A 27,579-nucleotide genomic window follows, 5' to 3' on the forward strand; every position below is an offset into this window, starting at 1 on the left:
CCAGAATGAGACCAAACGTGGATACTGCACAAGACGAAACTCAGATCTGCTCCTTGCAGGTGTTCCTCTGACCTTCCACTTGGAGGAAGCCAGAGTCCAGCTGCCTGCATTTCTTAAGGGCTAGCGACCATGCATTCACACCCTCTTCGCAGCCAAGTGACTGGGAGTACAAGAGGAGACGTTCCTTTATTCAGTGCCTTTAGAAAAGGTTTAAAGAACACAACTGACAAAAAAAACAAAAATCCACAGGCTTTAAATTGCATTAATTACACAAATACAGTAGACAAGAAGAAATGGAAATTGTGTGACTTGCACAGCCTTTATGGTAATAATTTCAGTACAATAAGAAGCTAGTTAAAAATTTAGCACCTCAGATTTCCAAAACTGATTAAAAAATCCTTTAGACATTAGTGCTTCACAAGTACGGTACATGAGGAGTATAAAAGTGTGTGGAAGGCTTCTGGCTTGGAGGTGGGACGTTCTCCTGGAGATGATGCTCAGCTGCAACATGGGACCTTAAATCCCACCCCCAGACTTGCCCGTCGCGGGCTGGGGCTCCCTCTGGCAGTCAGGGTGTATGGCAGCGAAGAAGCACCTCCACCCCGTAATGCTCATGGAGGTCACAAACCCTCCTGGCCCTGACGCTCAGTATTGCTAGAACAGGTACTTTTCGATCTGCCCTCTGGAAACTGTCAAACTTCCCCCACCCCCAAGCAAAGGAGAGTACATCCAGTCCCCTCGTCAGCGCACGCGCCCTGACCAGAGTAAGGCACATGGTGGCCAGGGTTTGGTGTGGATCGGCTGGGCTAGCCTGTGGAGGGGACGCCCGGCTAGCCAGTGCCCTGCGATGGAGAAGGCACTGCCCAGAACAGTTGGGGTGGGGAGTCGGGCTCTATTCGACTTTCCTCTTATAACAAACCCGTTCCGTTCTTCCGAAAAGGACCCGAGTCTGCTTTCAAAGGACAACCCGCCCCTCTGAACGGCTCCCAAAGTACTGCCCCACTGCCAGCTTACCCATGCCATGGGGGGAACCCACTTCTCACTACCCACTGCGGGGAGCAGGGCTCTGCTGGCAGGAACCCCACTGCCAGCTCAGAGGCGCCTGTGGCTGGGGGCCTGGCCCCACTCCAGCTGCCCTGGAACAGGGGGAAGAGGGGAGGTGAAGCCAGGGGCTATCAGACCCAGCCGAGGGGGAAGCCGACCCGCAGACAGGGACACAGCTAGAGACTCGGGGCCTTTCGCCCAGCTGAGTCCCTGCAGGGTGCGTGGTCCGCGACAGACAGCAAAGCCCTGGGATGCCCTCAGACCGTGCGGTGACAGCCCACCCTGCTCCGGCTGCTCCCGAGGCCAGAGTGCTGTCCAGCGGGGGCAGTCACCCACCCCACAGCGCGAGGACCGGCCGTGCAGCCAGCTCTCCAGCTGGGCCTCCCTGTCTCCACGCAGAGCATCTTGTGCTCCAGCACCCTGCGTGGGGACCGCGGGGCCCTCCCTGGGGCGACCGTCCTAGCAAGGGGGCAAAGGGAACCAAGGGGAGTTCACCCAAGAATACAACTAACCTGGTTAAATATGAGGGGGATTAAAAGAGAGCGCCCCGCTGCATCTGCAACGGAGATGAGGAGACGGTCAGCACAGCCAGCCGGCTCAGCCCTCCACATGCTGGCCGGCGCCGGGCTGGAGTTTCAAACTAGCTCAACACTCTTTGGCTTTTCATCTGCTTCTCTGGGAATGGCTGTGTGAAGGGGGAAGCAGCTGCCCCATGGGGGTCCCACCTCTCTGTGCTCCGAGGCGCGGGCGGGGGCAGGTCACTTTTTGGAAGAGGTCATGAAGCTGTTCTCGATACACAAGACGATGAAGGCGTTCTGGCAGCTGCTCACCTTCTGCTCCAGGAGCTTGCCCGAGGCCAGCGAGGAGGCCTGGCCCGTCACCACGCTGTTGTCCGTCCTCCATGTCTCGCAGTAGCTCTCTGTGAGCCGGTGGCCCTTGGCGTCAGAGCCGTGCCACACGTTCTTCTGAGGCCTGCAACACAAGACAACAGCTCACTGCCAAGCCCGTGGGCAGGAGCAACGGCTGGAGAGACACGGTTTGCCGAGAGACCCTCCCAACCAACCCTGGCCTCCCTTCCAGGAGCAGCAGGCTAGGCTGGAGCCGCCAGTGCTCCCTCCCTGCAGCTTCCCGGGTGGCAATGAAACACAAAACCCCGACTGCAGGGAGGGGGGATGGGATCAAACCCACCCTGGGGAGGGAGGCTGGAAAACCGGAGTTTCCAGAGCAGCCCAGCATGGAGGCCCCCTGCTCAGCGAGTGTCACTCTGTTTGCACAAGACCCCCCACCACCACATCCAACCCCCCAGATCCCTCCATTCCCACAAACAAAGCCAAGAGAGGCCCTGAGGAATACGGCCCAGTGAGCTCCCCCAGCCTGGCGGGGGTGGGGGTTCTCCCACACAGAGGGGAGCTTGGCTGGCTGGACACAGCCGTGCTATCCAGGCAGGAAGGCCGGCCCAGAGATCACGAACACCGGCCACACGTGGCCCTGTTTGAGCCAGCACTAGCCAGAGATCTTAAAACACCCGGACCAAGGAGATCCGCTCCCTCACCCTTCCTTGCCCGTTACCGGTTACACAAAGGTTCTGGCCCCCTGCCCAGCTTGGTGACTGTGGGCACCTCGCAGGAGTCAGCTCCCCACCACCAGCTATCACGGCTCTGCTTCCCCGCACGCAGGGCAGATCCGGGGAGCAACATGCAATCCAAGCCCGTGGGAATTAGCCTGGGGTGGGAACTCGGCCCAGAACTACCCAGCACACAGGCTAACTCCAGCCCCTAGCACTGCACTTAGCCAGGAGGCGGGCTTGTGCCCCGTGAGGAGCCCAGCACCTGCCCTGGGAGGCTCACATGCGCTGTTCCTACAGCAGACGGCTCGTTCCTGGCAGACCCAGCAGCTTCTGCCCATGGCATTCACTTGCCTTGCGTGATGCCGGTTGGGAATCATGAAACCCCATCCCCTTCGATGTCAGCCCGAAAGGGGACCCCCTGTGTCGTGGGGACCCCACAGCTGCACAGCAATGGGTCGCTCCCGGCAGCGGCAGGAGGCAGCCGTTCTGGGACACCTACCACGCAGAGTCTCTCAGGACATCTCTTCCGTCGAACGAGAGGATGCGAGCGCCAGCTTGGAACTGAGCCTCCGTGCCCGAGAACAGCGCCTCCCAGTTGTTAAACAGCACTTCATCCTTCGGGAGGAAAAACTCGTCACAGCACGTAGCATCCGGTCTGCTGGGACAGCGCACACGACAGACCAACCGGAGCCCCTCTCCTGCACTCAGCGGTCGGCCGTCGGGAAGCGGGGCGGCCGGCCCAGTTCTGCACGAGGCTCCCATGCTTCCCGCGAGGTGCTACGCGCCCCGATCCCCATCTACCGTCGTGGGAGCGAGGGCGCTTGGTGCCGCTTGCCGGATCAGGCCCTGCCGCCCCAGGTGATGGGTGCACCTCTCCGAGCGCTAGCAGGCTAAGCCCAGGGTGTGTACGTGCCCTTGCCCCGCGCCCACCGCCCTGCATACCCGGAGGTTGACGATGGGCACCCCGCTCCGGTCGGCCCTGCGCACGATGCTGTACAGGTCTTGCAGCCGGGAGGACAGGAAGGCTCGGAACGTGCCCGTCAGCCCGACTGCCCGGGCCTGCTGGAAGCACTGGAAGTCGGCTCCCCGGATGCCGCGCATGCTGCCGCTCAGTGGGGCATTCAGCGCCGCCAGGTGGAGCTGGAACGACAAGGCGAAGAGGACCCTAGGTGGTCAATGGCCATTGGCATCTTGCCCTCGCCCCCAGAGCCGCTGCCCCACCCGCCAGTCGTGTCCTCCCAGCGCCACGAAGAGACTGCCGCGCTTGGGAGCAGGCAGGAGCGCCCCAGAGGTCACCTCCTCCAGTGCTAACAGCAGCATCTCTGCAGGATGCTCCCCCGGACGCCGGGAGCTAACGCTGCTATCTCTGGTGTGCCCAGCCCCAGCCCAGGGCCGCGCGTCCCTGCCCCTCCCCATGCTCTCCTGCCAGCCAAGGGATCTAGTCTGGCTGGCAGGCTCCGAGCAGCGGGGCAGGGCTGGCGGGCCGGGCACAGTGCTGGAAGAAGGGGTGCGGGTGGGGACTAGGGGCATGGTAGAGCTGAGCACGACCCTTGGCGTTAGCACCCACTCTCAGCATGAGTGCAGGCGACTGCATAGCCCGGGGGGCCCTTTCCCTCTCACGCTTCCCAGGGACAGCCCCCGCCCCCCGTCTTGGACGGGTTGGGCTGCCATAGGGTGGCTTAGGGCACTATCCCCTCCGGTCTCTCTCGCTCGGCGGGGGCAGCTGCCGGGGAGGGCGGCTGTGGCTGGCCAGTACTCACGGCGGGCTGGAAGTCGTGGTGCGTGTGACCAGCGGAGGGGGCGCTCTCGCCCCGGCGGCGTGGGGGGAAGCTGTCCAGCAGCTCTTGCTGGGGCCGGGCGCTGTGGGGCGAGTGGTCGGGAAGGCGGTGGTGGTTGGCGACGCTGTCGTCCGCTCGCCAGGGCCGGGCTGTGGAGGAGGGGTTGTGCTCTCGGCGCGGGTGCAGGGAGCCGGAGGAGTCAGCACCGCCATGCGAGTAGTGGACACTCGGCGGCTTGTCGTACACTTCGTTGTCCTGTTGGGAGAGAGCGCGATGCTCACTGCCCAGCCCTGGGGCTGGCGAGCAGCCCCGGCCAGCTGGAGGAGAGATCCCTGGCTCTGCGGGGCAGAGTCGCACTCCGTGGGCCTGAGAGCACAGCCCTCGGGGGGGGACAGAAGGGCTCACTTACCAGCCCCGGGCTGGAGAGGGAAGTGTGTTCCTCCAGCTGAAACAAAGCAAGGAGGCTCACGTTACTGGGGAGTCAGTCACCCTCTGTCCAGGCAGAGCCAGGCTGCAGGCTCCCTGGGCAGCCACACCACACCAATGAGAACAGTCAGTAAAGGGAAAGATTTCGGGGGCCGTTCCAACGCAGCTGGCGGGAGGCTGTGGCCCACGGGCTGCCCAGTGACCACCCCCGCGTCAGAGGGTGCCAGGCTCTGCGGAGGAGCGAGAGGCAGCATGCTCCAGCTCCATGCAGACCACAGGCTTCACCACAGACCGGCCAGGGCCGAACCCCCCTCAAACCTGTGCCAGAAATCCCATGCCTGGGGCTACAGCTCAGCATGTGCTTACTATGTGGGGAGATTCCCAGTGCAGTGGTGGGGTCCCTGAGCGTGTGGGGCGTGGGAGGGGATTCCCAGTGCAGTGGGTGTCCCTGAGTGGGTGGGGTGTGTGTGGGGGGGATTCCCAGTGGGGGTCCCTGAGCACGTTGGGGGAGATTCCCAGTGCGGCAGGTGTCCCTGAGCGGGTGGGAGGCCAGTCTCCCTGAGCTGGAAGGCAGAAGAGGCTGCCAACGCTCACTTAGCAAGCAGCATCTGGGGCTGCGAGTGGCCCAGCAGTGCCAGGGGCTCCAGCAGGAGTGATCGGGAAGGGGAGCTGTGGGTGCTGGTACCCTGGGGGTCAGTGCAGTCCACACCAGGGGGACGGTGCAGAGCTTCTAAAGAGCATTCACTCCCGTCCCTGGAGAGAAGAATTCTCTGGATCTGGAGAGTACTCTGCAGCTGGAGAGTACCAGGGCCCCGCACCACCCCCGCTTCCCAGCCAAGGGAGCCACACGAGTTTGCTGAGAGGGCCTGGCGCGGGCACCCCGCCCACTAGCTGTGTGTCATTAATCCCCAACGGACAGGGCTGGGGTGCCCTTCCCGCCAACGGCTCTGGCAAGCCAAGCCTGGGAGTAGCGGCGGCACTAAATCCAACCTGCCCTCCCCATCAAACTGCCCCGGCCCCACGCGCTGGGTGTGCCAGGAACAGGCTGGGCCATAGGCTGCATAGGAAACGGCCCCTGCCCCTGTGCTGTTTGCTCCCCTTGGCACACAGAACAGGCACTGCCAGGCTCGGTTTCTGGGGCTCTTCCCTGGGAGCAGCAGTCCCAAGGATCTGCTATATGTCAGTCTCACGCTCAGCCCTCATTCAGCCTGGCTGAGCCTGTCAGCAGAGAACGGCCGAGGCTCTTCTCAGCCCCATTCTGCCCAGCACGCAGGGTGACCCTGCATTGTTTATCCGGGAGCCGGATGGTCAGAGGTCTTCAGATTTCACCTCTGCCCATGGCTGGACTGGTAGCAGGCCCAGCTCCTGCTGCTGGAAATGCCCAGGAGGCTTCTGCAGGGCGAGGGGTCTGTGCGAGCAGAGCAGGCTCCACGGCTGGACTCGAAGGCCCCGATCCTGACAAGAGACACATGCTCAACCATACCCACTGTGGGTCTTTCCCTGCCCTCTACAGGACTGCTCCAAGGGCATGTGCTGTGTAGGCCTGGAGCCTTTGCCTGGCAGCGCCTGGCGCACAGGTCTGGCCCTGGCTGGGCCCCGGCACACCTGCGGTGCTCTTCAGACAGCTCTGGACGCAGGTATGTGCATAGCAGCCTATCCTCCCATAACAACGTCGTTCATCAGCCCCAGGCCCTCCCTGGCCAGGCTCACAGGCACCTTCTCCTGTATGACACCCGCACAGTCACTCCCCAGTAGCCTTGCCAGGCTCGGCAGAGCCACCCCGTACTCACCCGGACTCTCCGGAAGCCGCTCCGCACCCGGACGTACAGCTCTTCTCTGTCCTGTGTGAAGACCAGCCAGCCCTCGGGCACCTCCTGGGCCGTGCTCAGCATGGACTGATACGATGGCAAGATCCGCAGCTGCTGGGACACACAAGCGTCAGCGCACAGGCAAGGGCTGGGCTCAATGGCAGGAGGAGCCTCTGCAGCCCAGCACGGAGGTACAAGGCACAGTTCCCGACGCCGGCATGGACTCGGAGGAGAGGGTGGAGAACGCCATGAAATGGGCTCAGCAGCACTGGCATGCTTAGTGCTCCGGCATCAAAGGGCTCAGAGGTCACCCCTCAAGGAGGCTGTCCAGTGGATGCTGGGTTTATACCCTGTGTTCTGGAGCTGCCCTGGTGCATCAGACCAGGGCCCTGGCGCATCAGACCAGGGCCCTGGCGCATCAGACCAGGGCCCTGGCCAGGACAGCGGCCAGAGGCTTTAGGGAACAGCGTGAAACTCCTCCGGACAATTCTGCCATCACCCACCCCTGGGGGAGGCTCCTTCCTAACGCGGCTGCTGTATCTCTTGGCATGAGAGCGGATTCCCCTTGTACCCTTATTCTTGCCACGGTAAGCATGCATGCTGCTATTCCTACAGCGGTCCAATCCTTTTCTGAACCCGGCGTCTCTGTCTCTATAATATCTTGTAGCCCCGAGGTCCACAGGGCAATTCTGCCTCAGGGGAATCAATTTTACTTTGTCAGTTTCAGATTAGCTGCCCCCCTATCTTATCGGATGTCTCCTTGTTTTGCTGAGGAGGGCTTCACGCCTGGCCTTCTCCATGCCACTGGGGTATATCTAGTTAGAGTCGCCCCCATCTCCTCTCTGCACTGAACAGCCCTGTCTGTCTCTTCCCACCTATGAGTGTTTCTATGGCTTGACAGCTTCCACTGCTCTTCTCGGCCGAACGGCGGATACCTGCCCCTCACAGTGGGCAGCGTGGCCTGTGGCAGAGAAGTGGGCTCTCGCCGGGACACAGGGCACTCCTGGCACAGAGTGGCACCGCAGAGGAACCAGTCTTGCAGCCACGCTGCAGACGCACAGGAAGGACCCGCTGCCTCCCTAGATAAGCTGTGCCAAGGGTTGATTCCCCTCACTGCTAAAAATCGGCCCCTCATTTCTCGCTGCAGCTCCCAGGCGGGGGGCTTCTAGACTGGAGAGCCCCCTGTGCCACAAATCTCCTAGGGGTAGGTACTTACAGTCCCCGCCCCCCTTCTCTTGGATAAAGGCAGGGGTCTGCACAGATCCCCTCACGAGCACAGTGCCGTCAGCTCCATGAGCCCTACGGCATGGGGCTTTCGGTCTCCGGTCTCTGCCAGTCCTTCCCACGTGGCTCTCCTCACAGCCCAGCTCCCGCAGCGGGTATCGCTTGCTTTGCGCTCAGTGTCCGTGCCACTGGCAGCCCCCCAGCCAGCATGAAGCAGAGGTCAGTGATTTTCTGACTAGTGCCACCCCGGCAACCTTAAGGCCTGGCCTCTCCTGCTCCTCTGGGGCCCCCATCTGGATCCCACTCTGCCCTTCACCCGGGATATTCCTCCTGAGAGCAGATTTCTGAGCTCTCCTACTAGGGCTTGTGTCTGGGTCTCCCCACTGCATTGCCCCCGCCCTCTCCCGGGCCTGCTGGGCAGCTCCGGGCACGCTGCTCACAGACAGGCCCTGGCCCAGACCGCACACGCCACCTGTCCCCTCCCCACAAGCCCTGCCTTACCCCGGAGGAGGTCAACAACCCGCTGGTCCCTGGAGGTCCCGGTGGCCCTGGCGGTCCAGGTGGGCCAGGGATGCTGACAGCTGGAAGGAAGAACAGGGTGGCACTCTGGGGGGTTTAGCACCTCGGTAACCAGGCAGGTCTCAGGCCTGGTGGGGGTGAGTGGGACGCGAGGGGCATGAACGCGTGGGGAGGCAGAGCGCGGGGAGGGGCACAGAGATGACTTCCTGGGCACATACTCACTTTGTCTGTGGGGTCCTGGAAAGGAGGGGGGCCCGGGAGGCCCAGGGGGACCAGGGGGGCCCTGCCGCCCCTCGTATCCAATACCAGGGGGTCCCTGAGGCCCTGGGGGGCCAGGCAGGCCTCTAACGCTGTCCCCCTTGGGACCCTGGGGATGCACAAGGGAGAGTCTTCTTCAGGTTAATACACACAATCACTCAACCCACCCCTCCCAGCACCACCCAGCCCCTGCAACCCCCCTGCCCCCAAGGATGCAGAGCGCTTGCTTCCCCCTTGCCGACCCTCCCACCCCAGGATGCCGGGCGCTTGCTGGCCCCACTGGCCTCGTGAGGCCTTTCTCCCTGGGCATTGGGCAGCCGCCTGACTCTGTGGTCAGTCCCATCTATACAGTGGAGTAACATTGTATATCAAGGATGAGGTAGAATGTAAAGAAATAAGAAGCGATGGAATGGATAAGACAGAGTCCATCTGGGCAAAAATCACATTGGGGGAGAAAACTATTAGAGCGCCCCCTGGGATCGTGCTTGGGGTGTGCTATAGACCACCGGGATCTAATTTGGATATGGATCGAGCCCTCTTTAATGTTTTTAATGAAGTAAATATGAATGGAAACTGTGTGATCATGGGAGACTTTAACTTCCCAGATATAGACTGGAGGACGAGTGCTAGTAATAATAATAGGGCTCAGATTTTCCTAGATGCGATAGCTGATGGATTCCTTCATCAAGTAGTTGCTGAACCAACGAGGTGATGCCATTCTAGATTTGGTTTTGGTGAGTAGTGAGGACCTCATAGAAGAAATGGTTGTCGGGGACAATCTTGGTTCAAATGATCATGAGCGAATTCAGTTCAAACTGAACAGAAGGATAAACAAAAATAAATCTGCAACTAGGGTTTCTGATTTCAAAAGGGCTGACTTTCAAAAATTAAGGAAATTAGTTAGGGAAGTGGATTGGACTGAAGAATTTAGGGATCTAAAGGCAGAGGAGGCCTGGGATTACTTCAAGTCACAGCTGCAGAAGCTATCGGAAGCCTGCATCCCAAGAAAGGGGAAAAAATACATAGGTAGAAGTTGTAGACCAAACTGGATGAACAAGCATCTCAGAGAGGTGATTAAGAAAAAGCAGAAAGCCTACAGGGAGTGGAAGATGGGAGGGATCAGCAAGGAAAGCTACCTTATTGAGGTCAGACCATGTAGGGATAAAGTGAGACAGGCTAAAAGTCAAGTAGAGTTGGACGCATCAACTAGAAGTAACGGAGGAGGAGAAGGACCTTGGAGTATTGGTTGACCACAGGATGACTATGAGCCACCAATGTGATATGGCCGTGAAGAAAGCTAATGCGGTCTTGGGATGCATCAGGCGAGGTATTTCCAGTAAAGATGAGGTATATAAGCCACTGGTGAGACCTCACCTGGAATACTGTGTGCAGTTCTGGTCTCCCATGTTTAAGAAGAATGAATTTAAACTAGAACAGCTACAGAGAAGGGCTACTAGGATGATCCGAGGAATGGAAAACCTGTCTTATGAAAGGAGATTTCAGGAGCTTGGCTTGTTTAGCCTAACCGAAAGAAGGCTGAGGGGAGATAGGATTGCTCTCTATAAATATATCAGAGGGATAAATACCAGAGAGGGAGAGGAATTATTTAAACTCAGTACTAATGCGGACACAAGAACAAATGGATAAAAACTGGCCACCAGGAAGTTTAGAATTGAAATTAGATGAAGGTTTCTAACCATCAGAGGAGTGAAGTTCTGAACAGCCTTCCAAGGGAAGCAGTGGGGGCAAAAGACCTATCTGGCTTCAAGATTAAACTTGATAAGTTTATGGAGGAGAAGGTATGATGGGGATAACATGATTTTGGCAATGAATTGATCTTTAACTATTCATGGTAAATAGGCCCAATGGCCTGTGATGGGATATTAGATGGGGTGGGATCTGAGTTACAGAGTTACAGAGAATTCTTTCCTGGGTGTCTGGCTGGTGAGTCTTGCCCACATGCTCAGGGTTCAGCTAATCGCCATATTTGGGGTCGGGAAGGAATTTTCCTCCAGGGCAGATTGGAAGAGGCCCTGGGGGTTTTTCGCCTTCCTCTGCAGCATGGGGCACGCGTCACGTGCTGGAGGATTCTTTGCACCTTGAAGTCTTTAAACCATGATTTGAGGACTTCAGTAGCACAGACATAGGTGAGAGGTTTATTGCAGGAGTGGGTGAGTAAGATTCAGTGGCCTGCGTTGTCCAGGAGGTCAGACTAGACGATCATAATGGTCCCTTCTGATCTTAATATCTATGAATCTAGCTCAGGGATCCCCCTGCCCCTCCCCGAGTCCCCTGAGACTGGTCCCATGAAGGACCCCCCCTGGGGAGGGCCACAGTGCTGGCTGCATGCTGCCTGCCCTGTCAAACTCTCCATCACTGTGCCCAGGTGTGCCCACCCTAGCCCCATCCCCTTGCCAACAGGGGCACCTCACCGGAAGGCCAGGATAGCCCTGAGGACCTGGAGGTCCAGTGACGCTTGGTCCGTACAGTCCTCCCCCGCCAGACTCCCCCTTTTCTCCTTTCAGTCCAGGGTCCCCCCGGTCTCCTTTTTCACCCTGCCGAAGGGGACTGACATTAGTCTGGGCTGCCCGATGTCCCCAACCCTTCCTCCCCACCCCAACAGGGACAGGATGCTGTGAACTCCTCCACACACCCTGCTGCCTGCACAGGCCAGGACTGGATGAGCACAGCCCCCGAGGGCAGGGGTGCAGTGACACGTGCCCTGGAAGGCTGGGCAAAGGCTGCGCTGCCCGTCCCTGCGGTGCCTGGGAGGCGCATGCTCTGTGGGGACAGACAAGCAGAGCACGCCAGCTCCAGGGAGTTACTGGGACTGCCCTCTGCAGGGCGCCCCAGAGGTGCTCAGCCTGCGGCGGTGCCTGTAACACAGGGTGCCACCTGGATATTCAGGGACACTGAGCGCGGGCATCACTTCCTGGGGTCACAGCTCTGGAGCCGGGTGCTTGAGCCATGCCAGTCTTGCCCTGAAGCCACAGCACAACGGGCTCTCCGTGTGCAGCGACAGCTGGGGACGCCCCCTGTGACTCCTGCCAAGGAGGGGCACCGGCTCCGTGCACTCCTGCTCCTAATGCCCTCAATGGCAGCAGTCCCACTGATTCCCAGGGGGCAGCCCCACATCTAGGCGAGGCACTTACCCGGAAGGTGGAACCAAATTCGTTGAGATCATAGGGGAACTGGCCTGCGAAGAGACAGGAACAGAGTCAAGAGTGGCTAGTGGGCGCTGTTAAATCCCACCGCTGAAGGTCCTGGTACATTCCCTGCCACTCTCCCCATTGCTTCGTCCCCAGACAGCTACCAGTGGCTCACCACGCCAGGCTGGGGTGACTAGTGCCAACCGCAAGGGCCTTCTAACACGCTAACGGAACTTTATTAAGGTGCAAAGTCAAGCACCCGGAAGTAGGAAAGGCGGGAATTAAGGCTGCCCGCGGGAACAGCACTCTGCCCCTTTGTGTGCATTGGGATATCGTCTCATGACATGATGGCATGCTGTTGTTTCCTCAGAACCAGAGCACAGGCGGGCGGTGCTCCCTGATGAGCAGCTAGTCCATATTTGATTTTCTTTTCATCGTTCAGGCCTTATTTACTGCCCCCTGTTCAAACCCTGCTCTGAATCCAAATGATTCATTTCCTCATGAGCTTTTCTATGCAGCTCAGCACTACGGTATCCGAGTGCTCTACAAACAGTACTGCATTTATCCTCTCCCACTCACCTCACATTGTGCTGTATTATTCCCATTTTACAGATGGGGGACTGCGGCACAAAGAGATTATGGTCAAAAGTATCCACTAATTTCGGGTGTCCAGTTTGAGATACCTAGGCACTGTACAGCACAGCTCCCGTTGACTTCAGCCACAACTGTGAGCACTCAGCACTTCTGCACCTCACACCCCAGGCTCTCAAGTTGGGCACCCAGAATATTAGGAACAAACCAACCAAACTTTCATGGGTGGTCACTATTAAGTGACTTGCCCAGCATCACACAGGAACTCTGTGGCAGAGGCAGGGATAGAATCCAGTTCTCCAGGGCAGCATTCAACTGCCTTCCCCACAAGACCATCATTTCTCTGCCAGCCCCGCCTCATTCCTGGCACACCTTCCAACTTCGGCAACAATCGAGGCAGGTCCTGCAGACAACACCCTCCTTCACTGCACAGCCCTGATGCTGCCTCAGAGCAGGTCCGCCCTGAACGAGGCCAGGGCCTCATCTCCAGGGAACATGGAGTTCACAGCTCCCGGGCTCAGCCACCCATGTCTCTTTGCAGAGACTGCCAAATGGTGCGATTTGCACTGACCTGGTCAGCACGATCTTGCACACATGTCACTGCAGAGCCATGAGGCAGGACCAAGTCCGGCGCAGCGCAGATGGAAGATCAGGGATGAGCTCACTTACCTGGGGGCCCTGGGGCACCTGTGTCGCCTCGTTCACCCTTTTGTCCTGGGGCACCCTGGTAGCCTGACAAAAGAAAGCACCAGCATTGGCCTAAGACTGTTCGGGCCACAGAGGAGAGACGCAGGGAACTACCGCAGCTTTTAACTGCGCCCACCACGTGCCCAGGGCGAAGGGCGGCAGTCCTGGAGTAACTGCAGGCCAACGCTGACCTTCGAGTGGCAACCACAGGATGGTACGTGTGCTTGGACACCGGAAGGCAGCACACACCCGCACAAACACCCTCCATCCGAGGAGTGGGGGACTGCACAGCCCCTGCCACGCGGCGGGGCGCTACTGGGCCATATGCTAAAGCAACCATGCTGCAAATTTCTACTGGCCCGCAAGAGATATGAAAACGAAACAGTCCCCTCCTGAGCGCCGGAAGAGACAGAGTGGTTCACATGTAGAGTCAACTCCCCTGGCAGCGAGAGAAACAACCGAGCAATGGAGTCGAAGAACAGGGCTCTGGTGGGGTCCAAGTGCTAACGCAGAAGAGACACGCTGGAGGGGGGCTTCCTAGCGTCTTCCCACCCTAACCAGAAGCTAACGGCAGGATCTCTCACCACCCAAGAGCCATAGCCCTCCACTGGCAGCCAGCAGCAACGATCTCCGTTTGCAGCTAGAATGACGGCGGCTATCTAGGACAGCCTACACCCAGCGCTATCCCTAACAGCGACCAAGGGTGTGCGAGGCAGCTCCCCAGCCAGACCGACCACGGGTGCTTACCAAGTAATGTTAGTCAGGCCCTGCCAGGGGGTAAGATGCCATAGCCAGGGGAGAGATACAGTCATCAGATCCAGGGTTACTCAGGAAGTAGGGCTTGTGGAAAACTTTCCACCAAAACTGGTTTTGATGGAAACCTGGCTTTCTGAGGTCACAAACGCTTTTGCGGAAAGTGTCTGCTTGCCATGGGAAATGTTAACTTCTCATCAAAAACCCCCAATGCATGAAAACCGGCACCTGAAATATTTCAACTTGGATATTTCAGTTTCCAGCCAAAACATTTCGGGTTTCATCTCCTCACTGAAAAGCTAAAATTGCGATTAAAAAGAAGGATTTGTTGCTCTTTGTAGGACCAGCCCCATTCCCTGCCCAGCCCTATCAGTGAAGGTTACAGCATAGCATGGCACCACACAGTAACAAAGGGGTCCGTTATCTCGTAGCCAGCTTAGACATCCCATAGCACCCAGCACTGTAGAATCCAGGACAAGGGTAACCAGGCATTACAAACAAGCCCCCGGTTTGTACATCTCCTGCTTGGGGCTTTCTAAAACCCCACCCTTCCTCACGGCCATGCTAAGATCTCCAAAGCCGTTCAGGGAGGCACCATTACAAAAGGTTCATGGGAAAAGCTCTGATTTCCTTCCCCCTTTGCTGCAGAAAGCCCCAGCGCTACCATCATCCTTACCAGGCAATCCTGGAGGGCCGGGAAGGCCCGACTCACTAAATGCCTGAAAAGATAGAAACAGCATCACTTTAAAACAAAGCACACTTGCCAGGCATTCTGCCACGTGCTACAGCCAAGGTCTCCCCAATGATGCTACGTTAGACCATGTGCCAAGCATGTGCACAGAACCTCCCCTCTTGCTGGGACTCCCCCTGCCAGCAAGCAGAGCTCACTGGTTCCTCTGCGTTTCCCAGCGCAGACGTGCTGCGACATAAACCATCCACCTCGTTAGTGAGCGCCATGATCGCTGGGAGTCCAAGATCCTGCCGCCTGCCCAGTCCCACATGCTGCGCGCAGGCCTGGTGAAGTCACTGGGCTGTGGGGCTGCCCAGTGTGCAGGGGGCAGAATCTGGGCCTAGATTTCACTCTCGGCTTTCAGAGCAGGGTTGGGTGTTTGCTTACTCTGGGTTTAGGACTGCACAGTGCCTGCGAGGCTAAACCAATGACAGGCTGCCACGAACGGCCACTGCCCAGCCCTGGGAAAGGCTTTGCTCGGCCGCTACAGGGGATGGCAGGCTCCATGCTCCCACCACCCCGTTACTGGGCAGGCCCAGGGGGTGCTTGGCTGGTCCCGGTTTCTAGGTGGATTTACCCTGAAGTTGCTGAGAAAGGCAGAGAAATAAACAGGGGGCCCTGGGCCCCTGGAGACGCGGCTCACTGCTCTGCGGAGCTGGACATGGCACCTTCTGCACAGTGCTCTGGGAAAGAGGCTCCTCCTCTGGCTGGACGATGCCGCGAGACAAGCTAGCTATCAGGCAGGCTAGCTAACCCAGTGGGTACAGCATGCAGCATGTGCTCAGGCTGTCGTCCTTCAACAGCTCCCGAGCACACGGCCTGTTAGCCCCCTCCTCAGTTGTGCTCCTGGACGTGGCCGCCTAGTGAAAGCACCCCTTTGTGCCCCTCGGTGTGCCTGCCGCCAAGCACACAGGGGGCAGTAAACAGCGGGAACACCTTTCATGGCCCTGGCCATCGTGTGACCCCGACCCCAGAGCATGGTGTGATGATGTGCCAGGACTGTTACTCACGTTATTGTCGTAGATGGACACTACACTGCCAGGGGCACCTGGGGGCCCGGGGAGACCCGGAGGACCCTGCAGAGAGAGGAAAGAGTTCATTGGGTTCCAAGAGGCTGGACTGATGCAGTCAGCCTGAGGGTCTTACTCCTCCGCAGACTAACCAAGACCCCCACTGTGGGTCTCTGCCCAATACAGCTGGACGCAGACACCCACGTCTCCAAAAGCACCTGGACACCTCCGCCCCTGAATGCCCAAACGGAGACGCGGAAGGCCTGGCCAGAGCGGGTGGTGGTGGCAGCGAAAGGGGGGCGAGGGTTTCAGTCAGCCATTGGCATCCATCACGGTCCCCTTCCCCCTGCCCTCTCTGCACAGGACTGGCTCCCTGCTGGCACATGCCACGCAGCACCCAGTAGCGTGTCGGTGAGGGGGGGACAGCAGCAGAGCGCCCGTGACTGATGGCTGTTTCCCTCAGGGCCCTCCGCTCCTGGAGCCTGCACAGCAGTAGCTAGGCTGGGACATGTGGGGACGGCTGCCCCTGGCCCACATGCCCGTTCCCTTTCACAAAGCAAACCAAGCTCCATGCCGACAACGTGGGCACCCCCAGCCCAGCCCTCCGGCCCTCTCCCCGGCGCCAGCTCTAAGGACAGGGCGGGTGCCCTGACCCCCGGCATCCAGGGGTCGTCACCACACCACAATCCATCACCTCCTCTCTGATTGGCTGGCTGGGGGTTTTTTGGGTGCTGTGGCAGTTGGGGGACCTGAAAACGTTTTCCACCCTGGGCTGCTCTTGCCAGCATCCCTGTCCTCTGTCCACCCCCCAGCCCAGCCCTCCCCTCTCACTCATTAAAGCTGTGTGGTGCCTCTTCCCCATGCTGGGGTGGTTGCCCTCTGCACAGCGCCAGGGCAATGCGGCAGGCCATTGCCAAAGCCAACTGCAGCTGCAGCACCTCCGGCATGCCATCGTCCCCCAGGGCACTCACCTGCAAGCCGAGCCCTCCGGGGTCTCCCTTCTCGCCCTTCAGTCCGTTCATGCTGGGACGGCCCTGCAGACAAACATCGAGTCCAAGGTTCAGAATGGAGTAATTGCGGAGACACTGCTCACTCCCACAGCTGGGCTGACTCCAGCTGAGGGCACCACACCACACACGGCGCCCGAGGAGGGCCTTCTTAGGCTGCACTCCTCTCGCTAAATCAGAAGGGAAAATGCCCCCAACAAATCGGAGACGTTTGCGAGCCCCCAAACTCTACCAGTTCACGTACTTCTCCTGACCAGTGCTCTGACCATCCAGTCTGAGCTCCCATACAGCACAGTCCAGAGACCTGCCCCACAGTAATTCCCAGCGCAGAGCTGGCAGAAAAGCAGCCGATGTTGGTTTAAAAATGGCCTGTGCTGGAGAATCCACCGTGACCCTTGGGAAATCGTTCCAGTGGTTAATTACTGTCACTGTTATAAACGTACACCTTATTTCCAGTCTGAATTTATCTGGCTTCAACTTCCAGCCATTGGAGCGTGTCAGAGCTTTTCTCTGCTAGACTAAAGAGCCAGTCATTAAACATTTGTTTCCCATGTAGGCACTTACAGACTGTGATCAAGATACCCGGTCACCTTCTCTTAGGTAAGCTACATAGATTGAGCTCCACGAGTCTATCGCTATGAGGCAGGTTTTCGAATCCTTTAATCATTCTCGCGGCTCTTCTCTGAACCTCTCCAATTTATCAACATCCTTCCTGAATGGTGGGCACCAGAACCAGACACAGGATTCCAGCACTGTTTGCACCAGTGCCAAATACAGAGGCAAAATATCCTCTCTACTCCCACTCAAGAGTCCCCTGTTTATGCGTCCCAGGATAGCAATTGCTCAGCTTGCTTGTGAGCATCTGGTGAAAACACGACCACAGCAAGAGCTCTCCAAGTGAGCCAAGCTGTGCAGCATTGCCAGTATTCCTCATTAGCCTCAGCATGGGGGTAATCTCCACTTCTTTCAGCCAGGGAGGCAAGGGGGGCAGTGCTGGCTAGTGAAAGGAGCACCAGACCCAGCTCACCCAGGGAACAAACCAGAGACAAGTTAAGAGAAGTTCTTACCGGTCTGCCAGGAAAGCCGATTTCCCCCTTCTGTCCAGGTTGTCCATGCCGGCCCTAAAGGGGAGAGCAGGAAAGGAACACACACTCAGACTGCACACCCATGCAGGAAAGACAGGGGCAGAAACAGGGGGATAAGAGGTGCAGCTGGCTCTGTGCTGAACTACTAGCTACGAAGGACAAAGGACACTGGAGTGGAAAAGCCTGGCCATGCTTCATTCCTTTGTCCTCAGCATGCACCTCTTGGCTCTGTGCATTCCTGAGTCCATCAGAACAGCCATACTGGGTCACACCGACGGTACATTCAGCCCAATAATCTGTCTTCCAACCATGGCCAGAGCCAGGTGCTTCTGGCAGTCGGAGGTTTAGGGATACCGAGAGTGTGGGGTCGTGTCTCTGACCATCTTAACTAATAACCATTGACAGACCCATCCTCCATGAACCGATCTAGTTCTTTTGTGAACCCAGTTATACTTTAGCCGTTACAACATCCCCTTGCAGTGAGTTCCACTGGTTGACTGTGCGTTGTGTGAAGAATTACTGCCTTTTGTTTTAAACTTGCTGCCTATTAATTTCATTGGGTGACTCCTGGTTCTTGTGTTATGTGAAGGAGTAAACAGCACATCCCTAAGCACTTTGTCTGCATCATTCATGATTTTACAGACCTCTGTCACATCCTGCTCTTTAGTCATTGCTGAACAGTCCCTGTCTTTTTAACTTCTCCTCATATGGAAGCTGTTCCATACCCTTAGTCATGTCTGTCACCTTTCTCTGCACCTCTTCTCATTTGGGTATCTTCTTTGAGATGGGGAACCAGAACTGCACACAATATTCCAGATGTGGGTGTACCATGGATTTATACAGTGGCATTACGACATTTTCTGTTTTATTATCCATCATTTTTCTTATGGTTCCTAACAATGTTATCTTTTGTTGACTGCTGCTGCACATTGAGTGGATGTTCTCAGAGAACTACCCACAATGACTCCAAGATCTCTTTCTTGAGTGGTAGCAGCTAATTTAGACCCCATCATTTTATATGTAGAGTTGGGATTATTTTTTCCTATGTGCATTACTTTGCACTTATCAACATTGAATTTCATCTGCCATTTTGTCACCCAGTTTTGTGAGATGCCTTTGTAACTCTTTGCAGTCTGCTTTGGACTTAACTATCTGAGTAGTTGTGTATCGTTTGCCAATTTTGCCACCTCACTGTTTACCCCTTTTTCCAGATCATTTAGGAATATGTTGAATAGGACTGGTCCCAGAACAGACCCCTGGGGGACACAGCTACTTATCTCTCTCCATTCTGAAAACTGACCATTTATTCCTACCGTTTGGTTCCTATCTTTTAACCAGTTACCAATCCATGAGAGGACCTTCCCTCTTATCCCATGACTGCTTACTTTGCTTAAGAGCTTTTGGTGAGGGACCTTGTCAAAGGCTTTCTGAAAATCTAAGTACACTACATCCCCTGGATCACCCTTGTCCACATGCTTGTTGACCCCCTCAAAGAATTCTAGTAGATGGGTGAGGCATGATTTCCTTTTACAAACACCATGTTGACTCTTCCTCAACAAATTATGTTCATCCATGTGTCTGACAATCTTGTTCTCTACTATAGTTTCAACCAATTTGCCCGGTACTGAAGTCAGGCTTACCGACCTGTAATTGCTGCGATCAGCTCTGGAGCCCGTTTTAAAAATTGGATTCACATTAGCTATCCTCCAGTCATTTGGTACAGAAGCTGATTTAAATGATAGGTTACAGACTACCTATCATTGCAGGTAGTAGTCCTGCAATTTCACATTTGAGTTCCTTCAGGACTCTTGGGTGAATCCCATCTGGTCCTGGTGACTTATTACAGTTCAGTTTATCAATTTGTTCCAAAACTTCCTCTAATGACACCTCAATCTGGGACAGTTCCCCAGATGTGTCACCAAAAAGGAATGGCTCGGGTGTGGGAATCTCCCTCACATCCTGTAGGGTGAAAATGTATGCAAATAATTTATTTCGTTTCTCCAAAGAGCTTTGTCTTCCTTGAGCGCTCCTTTAGTCTCTCCATCACCTAGTGGCCCCACTGCCTATCTGGCAGGCCTCCGGTTTCTGATGTACTTAAAATTTTGTTGTTGTTAGTTTTTGTGTTCTTAGCTAGTTGCTCTTCAAATTCTTTCTTGGTCTGCCATATTATCCTTTTACACCGGACGTACAGAGTTTATGCTCTTTTCTATTTTCCTCACTAGGATCTGACTTCCACATTTTAAAAGGAGGCCTTTTTGCCTCTAGCCACCTCTAGCTCCCCTGTCCTTAACGGCTGGGCCTGTCCTGCAGCTCAGATAGTGCACATGAGTTGTGGGCATTGCTCAGCACCGATTCACAGACACCCAGGTTGGAGGCCACACGCTTGCTCCTAGCAATTTGACCCTGGCTATAGAGTCAGAAGGGCTCCAGAGCAAGCTCTGGGGTTTGCCAAACCCTTGATTCCTCTGGCCGACGGCCCCGTGTGGGGCTTGCTAATGAGCACTCACTCTGAGCACCACCCACTTGGGCTGGTGTTTCTGTCGCAGATCCAACTTCAGTACGTCTCAAACCAGTTCTGAGCAAGACAAAAGGAGGCTGCTCCCGAGTATGAAGACCATCCCCTGAACACACAATCTGTTTGCGTGACCCCCAGTTGTAGTGAGCACCTGGCACACGACGAGCGTGAAAAGCCATCCCTTACTGACAGAATGCTAGAAAGATGTAGGTGCTAACTTACCGCTGGGCCCATGGGTCCCACGAGCCCCTGCTCACCCTGTGTGCAAAGAACAGGAAAAGAATTAGCATTATGATGCACATGTGGCCACCCACAGCCTCTTCCTGGGGCTATTTCTCCATCACCCCCATGCTGATGTCACCTCCCCATCTAGGGGTGCTGCGGCCCCCCCTGAGCAGTGGGAAGGAGGATGCAGCAGGCTGTGCCTACCCTGTAGCCCCCAGCACCGCCCACCCTGAGCACAGCTGCTGACAGTGCTCACGCACCGCCGACGGATACAGGGGCCCTGGGACATTTGGGGAATTGCGTCCGCGTTGTCGACAACACGCCCGACTGCCCTGCAACCTCTTTAACCATGAGCCAGCCTCAAACTCTCCTCGCTCCTGCAGTGAGCTGACCTCCCTCGGCAGGATCGGCCCTGGCAGCTGTTGGGGGGGCCAAAGGGCAGGGACGGCTCAGTGCCCTGGCTAAGCATCGGAAGGAGGTGGGGGGGGGTTGAGCTGAAGGAGATGGGTGCAGGGACAGAGCACCGTAGGCCAGTGGTTGTTGGCGGTTATGGTGCAGTGAGTCATGGCCAGCTGCAGCCCCAATTCCCCAGGCTGGCATGGGGACTGGGTGTGAGTCCTCACTGCATCCCCCGGCTGCTCAGTGTAGCCACTGCCCCCCAGAGGCAGAGAAACCTTCATGTGAAACTAGCCCCTGCCCTGGGGCTGGCCACCCCTGACTTCCCAGGGCGTGGCGCTCCACCCTGCCCTGGAGCGCCCAACGCTGGGTGAGCACCCAAAGCAGGCCAGGGGAGAGCCCGAGTCCGTGCGTGACCTTGTCTCCTTTCGTGCCGGCCGAGATGCCCGTCCCATCTGGGCTGATGATCGCTCCAGGCTCTCCTTTCTCACCCTTCCAGCAGGAGATAAAACAAGCAGGAGTCAGAAGAGAGACAACCCAGCCCCTGCCCAAACAACAGCTGCCTTCCCACGGCTCTCTGCGGCTGCCCAGGTGGCAAAGGAGAGCTGCTCTCAGAGTTTCTCTAACAGTTAAATACAAGCCCATGAGCGTCACAGAGGGCTACGCTCCAGCGGTGAACTCACCCTGGGTGGGGCGGTGCTCTGCTGCCCGGCCCAAGAGCAGACTGTGACCTGAGAGAGGTATGGCTGACAAACGGAGGGGGACTTTTGTCCCTTTCCTTTGCTTCTCTCTGGGCTCCCAGTGTGGGAGACCACAGTTTACCGTAGTAAAGTGTCATTGCTAAAGACTGGGGCTAACGAAAAATAATGGCACAAATTACTCATAGATTCTTAGGTCAGAAGAGACCACGGTCATCATCCAGTCTGAGCTCCTGCACAGCACAGGCCAGAGACCTGCGCCACAATAATCCCTAGAGCAGAGTTTATAGACAAACATCCCATCTGGATTTAAGAAGTGTCAGTGATGGAGAATCCATGACCGTTGGTAAGCTGTTCCAATGGTTCATTGTCCTAATGGTTAAAAATGTACACCTCATTTCCCGTTTCAATTTGTCTAGCCTCAACTTCCAGCCATTGGATCCTGTTAGACCTTTCTTGGCTAGATTATTAAATATTTGTTCCCCATGTTTTGTCACCCAGGTAATCAAGTCACCCCTTAACCTTCTCTAAATTAAAGAGGTTGAGCTCTGTGAGTCTATCACTAATCTTTTAATCATTCTCGTGGCTCTTCTCTGACCCCTCTCCAATTCATCATCATCCTTCCTGAACTGTGGGCACCAGACCTGGACACAGGATGGAAGCAGCGGTGGCAGGGGTAAATACAGGGGTAAAATAACCTCTCTCCTCCTACGCAAGATTCCCGTCTCTGCATCCCAGCACTGCACAGCTCAGTTTGCTCAGCTCCATTGTGAGCATCAGGGGACAGATGCAAGAGCTCTAGCACAGCAAGAGCTCCCTGAGCCAAGCTGGGGCTCCTCGCGGCATCATGGAAACCCCATGACTGGAGACATTCAGAACAAGACTCAACGAAAGGCAGCAGGGAGCAGTCCTGCAGCAGCAGTGGGGATGGAGGGATGGGATAAGCCAGTAGGTGATTTTACACCCGGCATTTCTGTCATTCCGCTGGGTTCACTGGGACCCTGCTGCTGGAAAGAGCACAGCTGCTCTCCTATTACTCTCCTGGGATCTGGTGACGCCTCACAGAGTGACGGCCGCCAGCATGGTAGCTCAGGTACCTGACCCAATATGAATTTCCATGCCCCAAGGAGTCCAAGGCCAGTGCTGTGACAGGATTGTGTCTGGTCCCTTCCACTATGAACTGGGAGCCGGCGAGTACCCATCGGTGGGGCTGGGAGTCAGAGAGCAGGAACTTGTAGACACAAGGAACATCACATTGCCACAAATCAAAATCACCCAGTGAGCACTAGGGACAGAGACAAGCAGGCCAGCCTACCTTTGGTCCTGGAGAGCCTGGGAAACCTGGCTCTCCTGAGTCTCCTTTAGATCCCACTGGGCCCTGCAAACGGAAGCAGGGAGGAACAGCCATGAAGACAGTGTAGTGATGCAGGACACTCCTTTACTTCCAGTACTGTGGGCTTCCCCCAGGGGGGCTGGAACAATCTGTACAGTGGGGGTGCTGAGAGCCATTGAACCAAACTGTAAACCCTGGATATGATGGAGTCCACTTCAAGCCATTACCCCTAGTTCCAGCACCTATGACTTCTTCCAAGGTGGGGCAGGCAGGGAGACGCCTTCCCAGGGGTTAGAAAGCTCAGGCCCACAGAAGATGTTCGCAGCTTGCTTCGCAAGCAGCCTGGTTGCTTTGGCAGGCAGGAGTTTGCACTTAATGTATTTGGCCAAAAACACCCAAACAAACGCCTGCAATGTATTACTGCAGGCAAATGTACCGTGTGGCCCCAGCATGTCTCGCACAGCCTGTGTCGCGAGCGCGTCTCCACAGACAACGTTACTCAGCCGTGTAAACCCTTAAAGCTCTTGAAAGTGACGGGAATCGAAATGAACCTCAGCTCTGGCCCAGTCACAAGCAGGCTCCACAAACGCCCCGACCCACCATCTGACAGAGTCGGTGTCTCGTGGGTGCCATGTTAGGAACAGGGAAGAGGCCAGCTAGTGTATGCCAGCTTTGACTCCAGTGGGGCTACACGGGGGATTTACATCAGCTGGGGATCTGGCTCAGAGAGAAACTCAACATTTAGCTCCAGGTCCAGGCTGTGAACACCCCGGATTGGTGGGTGTCTGGATCTGGGGGGATGGTTCGGGCTCCCACCGGGGACATGGGCTCCTCAGCATGGGGCCCAGGTAACTTTCCCATTCTCAGGGCTCCGTCAGTAAAAACATAAAGCTACTCACCGGGAAGCCAGCTTGGCCTTGTCTGCCCTGAGGAAAGAAACAGACACCTGTAAACTCTCTCTCCTCAGACACTGGGAGAAGTGTAAAACCGTTGGTGCACAAAGGGGACTGCTGGGGCTGCTGGCGGGGCAAATGGCAGGGGGATGCTCAGGACTACGTACCTCAGGGCCTGGTAAACCAGCTAATGCTTTCTGAAAAGGAAAAGATACATATTAGACCACGGACCCCCGCTATCTTCCTCCTGTCTACCTCAGCGATGCCCAGAACTGACTTTCCGCCAAGGGAGGGGCTGACCCAAAGCCCCCTGGGGTCAATAGGAGACTTTGCATTAACTTCAGCCGGCTTTGGCTCAGGTCCACTGCTCTGTTTGCTAAGGGCGATGTGCCCTCTCCCAGCGTGAAATGCCCCCGCTGAACTCGGAAGGCCATGCCGATGGGTTCTATGGGTTTGGTCCTTTCCACTTAGTGCCACTTATTCCCTCTCCCACTGACATGCTTTTATCCTCTCTGCTGCACGCAGCCATTGTGTCAGGGCCTGGAGCCACAGGCCCTGTGCTGAAGATCTCACCATTTAAAACAGTTAGAGATAACCAAGCAAGCTGTCTGAGCCGTTAGGAACATAGCCTAAGACAGACCTCTGCCCATTTACTCAGTTTAGCTTCTGTTTAACCGTCCCATCAGTTTGTTCTAGCCCATGTCTTTAATCACTCACACGCGCGTCCTGTCGTCGTGTTCAGGGTGCACATGGGTGGCGCTGGGCTGGGCTGGATTTCCTGCGGTGTACTTTTAGTTATAGCACTGGCCTGGTCTAGCTCCCATTTGTCTGCGTTTCAGCTCCAGCCAGCTCTGACTTCCCTTTGCCTAAACCCTCCCCTCTCTTCTTTCCTCTGCCAGCCCCTGCTGGAGCTCCCTGCCCTCCCACCTGGCCCTCTGAACAGTGCTAACGTTCACACAGCTGAGTATGCAAAATGGCAACGGCCTCCACTCGCACGGGTCTCGATCCTGCAACTGGAGGAGGACAGGCAGCAACCGGCCCCTGCCTGGAGCCCTGCCCAGGCACGAGGTGCAGCAGGGCATTGCCACTTGCAGGGCTGGCCCACGCGTTGCCTCTCTGAACTCACAAGGGTATCAGCATGTGGGAGCGCTCTCAGTTTCGGGGCTTTTACTCCGAGTTAAACAGGTGCCTCTCCCCAGGGAGCAGCTCCACAGCCCGGAGCAGTCCCGCCAACAGTGACACACCTGCTGACGTGTGCTCAAACGCAGCCCGGCTCCAAGCTGCATGAGCCGTGGGATGCTGGGGCCCCAGCTGGGGGTCAGCACCAGCCCATAGTAACTCACCAGTGCCCGGCAGGCACAAGGTGCCGCTCAGCCGGGTGCTAAGCCTGAGGGAACTGGCACACAGCGGCCGGTTGTGACTGCTGCCAGAGAGTGGGCAGAGAGGGAACAGCCTGGGCAGAGGGGACCCAGAGACAGAGGTGCAGGCCGCAGGGGAGACGCGTCCTTACCTCTTCACCCGACGCATAGATGACCTGCCCCGGGGGTCCAGGGAGCCCAGGGGGGCCTGGGGAGCCCACTCCATCTTGGCCTCGTTCACCCTGAGAAAGACAATTCAGTGCAGGCTTCCTTCCTACTGCACCCAACCTCAGCCCACACGGCCCCCTCTCGCAACTGCAGGGCCCTCCCCCCAAGCCTGCCCCCCCTTACAACCGTTGGCGCAGGCCCCCGAGCCCAGACCACACGCCTCACTGGGCCCCCGAGCCCAGACTGTGCCTCCCCCACCTTGCCCCCATGGTGCTAGGCCCATGAACCCAGACGGCGCCCCCCACCTCGCCAGGCCCCCGATCCCAAACTGCACCCCTTCCAGCCCGATGAGGCTGGGTTCCCAATCCTAGCCTCCCCCCGCCGCCCTGAGCAGCTGGGGGTGGAGACAGAGCTTCGCGATCAGAGCAGCCCAGAGGCTGGTGGGCCAGAAGCTGGGTGGGCCGGCATGGAGGGAAGGGAGCCAGCCAAGCAGGGATGAGACACTGTTCAGAATCAACAAGGGACCAAAATACGCACACAGACGCCACCCCCGAACCAGAGCAGAGCTCAAGGGGCTGGGGGAGATCGCGCCGTGTGCTCCCCAGAGAACAGCAGCGTGCCCCAGCACCCAGCACAGTACTCACCTTAGCCCCCTGGATGCCCTTGTCACCTTTGGGTCCCTGCAACGAGAAGCGGGGGTGAGAGCTGCTCACCTCCGGGCCCAGGAGAGAGACACAACACAACACACAATCTTCACATTGCTAGGGTGGCCTCTGAATCCACACTCCAGGCATCAAGTGGCAAAGTGCCAGCCTGGCAGAAGGGTCAGGCTCTGGTACCTACGAGGGTCTAGCGCTCACTTTAGAAACAAACTAGCCCTGCCTCCGCCGTCACGGGAACAGCAGGGGAGCTGGTCCAGAGAGAGCAAAGAGACAGAACAGGCTCAAATGTCCCGGGACGTCTCCTGTGGCTACCAGGCTGTCCCCATTAGCGACCGTGCGGCGAGGGACAGCCCTGGCGGGAACGGCGCCATCACACAGGCGAGCCGCACGAATGAGCCGGGAACGGAGGAGCTGAGCCCAACGAGGTAACCAAATGGGGTGAAACAGTCCTCCTTGGGGCTAGCGGGAGTTGCAGCTCTGCTGATGAGAACGCCCATGCCTCTTGGCATGGCCCGTCCTGTCCCCAGGAGAACAGCAGATGCGCCCCAGGATCTATCTGCTAATGGAGTTTATACACCAGTGCAGTCTCTGCACCTGGGGCAGGGCAGGGCACCAAAAGGAATCGGAAACCTGGCCAAACACAGAGCAGAATGGGACCTTCTGGAGTGCTGGGGGTGTGGGCAGGGACAGCGCATGGAAGAGATGGGAACCGGGCAGGGGTGGGAAGCGATGGCCAGTGACGGGCTGTGAACAGCCCAGGCAGGTCTGCTCAGCCGACAGAGAGCGACTCAGATGCATTTCATCGGTCTGCAGCGAGGACTTCAGTGACAGGGCAAGGGACACCTGACATTTGCCGCTGGGGAGCAGAACATCGGTATGTGTCACTTGAACGGTACATAGCAGTGAGAACAATCCAGGCCCTGCATCCGCAACCAGCGCGTGCTGAAATCGCCCCACTGCAAACACCTGGGCAGGGGCTCTGAGAATAACAGAGACTCCAGAGTCCACAAAGAGCAGTTAGGGTGGGTCAGGGAGCTGGAATCCCAACACTCACCTGAGGTCCTGGGAAACCTTCCAGCCCTGGGCGCCCATCCACACCTGGAGCCCCGTGGTCCCCCTGGAACACACAGACAACCATAGCACATTGAGACTTTGCTTTTGGCACTGAGAGCCTTGGTCTTTGGGGGTGTGACTCGCATTCCAACAGTCCAGAGTCTGGCTGCCACAGGGCCCCACCCAGCTCTAGGCAGACCCCCTAAGCGACCACACAAGGGTTTTGGGTGGATTTGGTGTCACAAAACCACACACTTTACAAATCTGCGTGATGACACTGTTGAGCATTTTGAAATATCCACCTGTCATTCCATCTCACCACCCCGTCCACCCAGAACCAGTAAGAGTGCGTGTGATCTGCTGCATACAAAATTAAGTTCTAATCTACGAAATGCATGTATTTAACACTTGCTACAGCCATCAGTACCTATGTATTTGAATCACAGGCGTACAGGAGGAGGGGAGTCGGGGCAGCCCTTGATTTTCATTAGATATACCGACCACTCTTTTAATGTGAAAAATATTCAGCGCATTATAAATATATTCAAAAAGAAGAATATTTTGAAACAAATTCTTAACATTGGAATCATTCTAAATGATTAGTGATCTCTCTCATTCAGACCACAGCTGAGTGCCCCACGA

The 27,579-nt window shown here is 56.8% G+C and overlaps 1 protein-coding gene across 10 annotated transcripts in view; it reads right to left on the bottom strand.

The window, feature by feature from the left end:
• Nucleotides 1-236: 236 nt before the first annotated feature.
• Nucleotides 237-27,579, bottom strand: part of COL18A1 (collagen type XVIII alpha 1 chain) — a 239,078-nt gene continuing 211,735 nt past the window's right edge. For 5 of the 10 annotated variants that reach the window (XM_073306919.2, XM_073306918.2, XM_073306916.2 and 2 more), the window contains 23 exons: nt 26,939-27,001; nt 25,867-25,902; nt 25,207-25,296; nt 23,864-23,893; nt 23,703-23,729; nt 22,786-22,848; nt 21,190-21,264; nt 20,374-20,409; nt 17,619-17,672; nt 16,516-16,578; nt 15,545-15,610; nt 14,481-14,523; nt 13,034-13,096; nt 11,777-11,820; nt 11,057-11,179; nt 8,589-8,733; nt 8,349-8,428; nt 6,606-6,737; nt 4,799-4,834; nt 4,372-4,644; nt 3,554-3,751; nt 3,111-3,226; nt 237-2,016 (listed from right to left, as the gene is read on the bottom strand). In XM_073306919.2, coding sequence (XP_073163020.2) covers nt 1,803-2,016; nt 3,111-3,226; nt 3,554-3,751; nt 4,372-4,644; nt 4,799-4,834; nt 6,606-6,737; nt 8,349-8,428; nt 8,589-8,733; nt 11,057-11,179; nt 11,777-11,820; nt 13,034-13,096; nt 14,481-14,523; nt 15,545-15,610; nt 16,516-16,578; nt 17,619-17,672; nt 20,374-20,409; nt 21,190-21,264; nt 22,786-22,848; nt 23,703-23,729; nt 23,864-23,893; nt 25,207-25,296; nt 25,867-25,902; nt 26,939-27,001 — 2,070 coding nt within the window. In that variant the 3' untranslated portion in view covers nt 237-1,802. Of the gene's footprint in view, nt 2,017-3,110; nt 3,227-3,553; nt 3,752-4,371; nt 4,645-4,798; nt 4,835-6,605; nt 6,738-8,348; nt 8,429-8,588; nt 8,734-11,056; nt 11,180-11,776; nt 11,821-13,033; nt 13,097-14,480; nt 14,524-15,544; nt 15,611-16,515; nt 16,579-17,618; nt 17,673-20,373; nt 20,410-21,189; nt 21,265-22,785; nt 22,849-23,702; nt 23,730-23,863; nt 23,894-25,206; nt 25,297-25,866; nt 25,903-26,938; nt 27,002-27,579 lie in introns of those variants that run through there. The other 5 variants (XM_073306917.2, XM_073306913.2, XM_073306915.2 and 2 more) reach the window with 4 other exon arrangements.

This window comes from Lepidochelys kempii, chromosome 11 (assembly GCF_965140285.1).
Source record: "Lepidochelys kempii isolate rLepKem1 chromosome 11, rLepKem1.hap1, whole genome shotgun sequence".
NCBI lineage: Eukaryota > Metazoa > Chordata > Testudines > Cheloniidae > Lepidochelys > Lepidochelys kempii.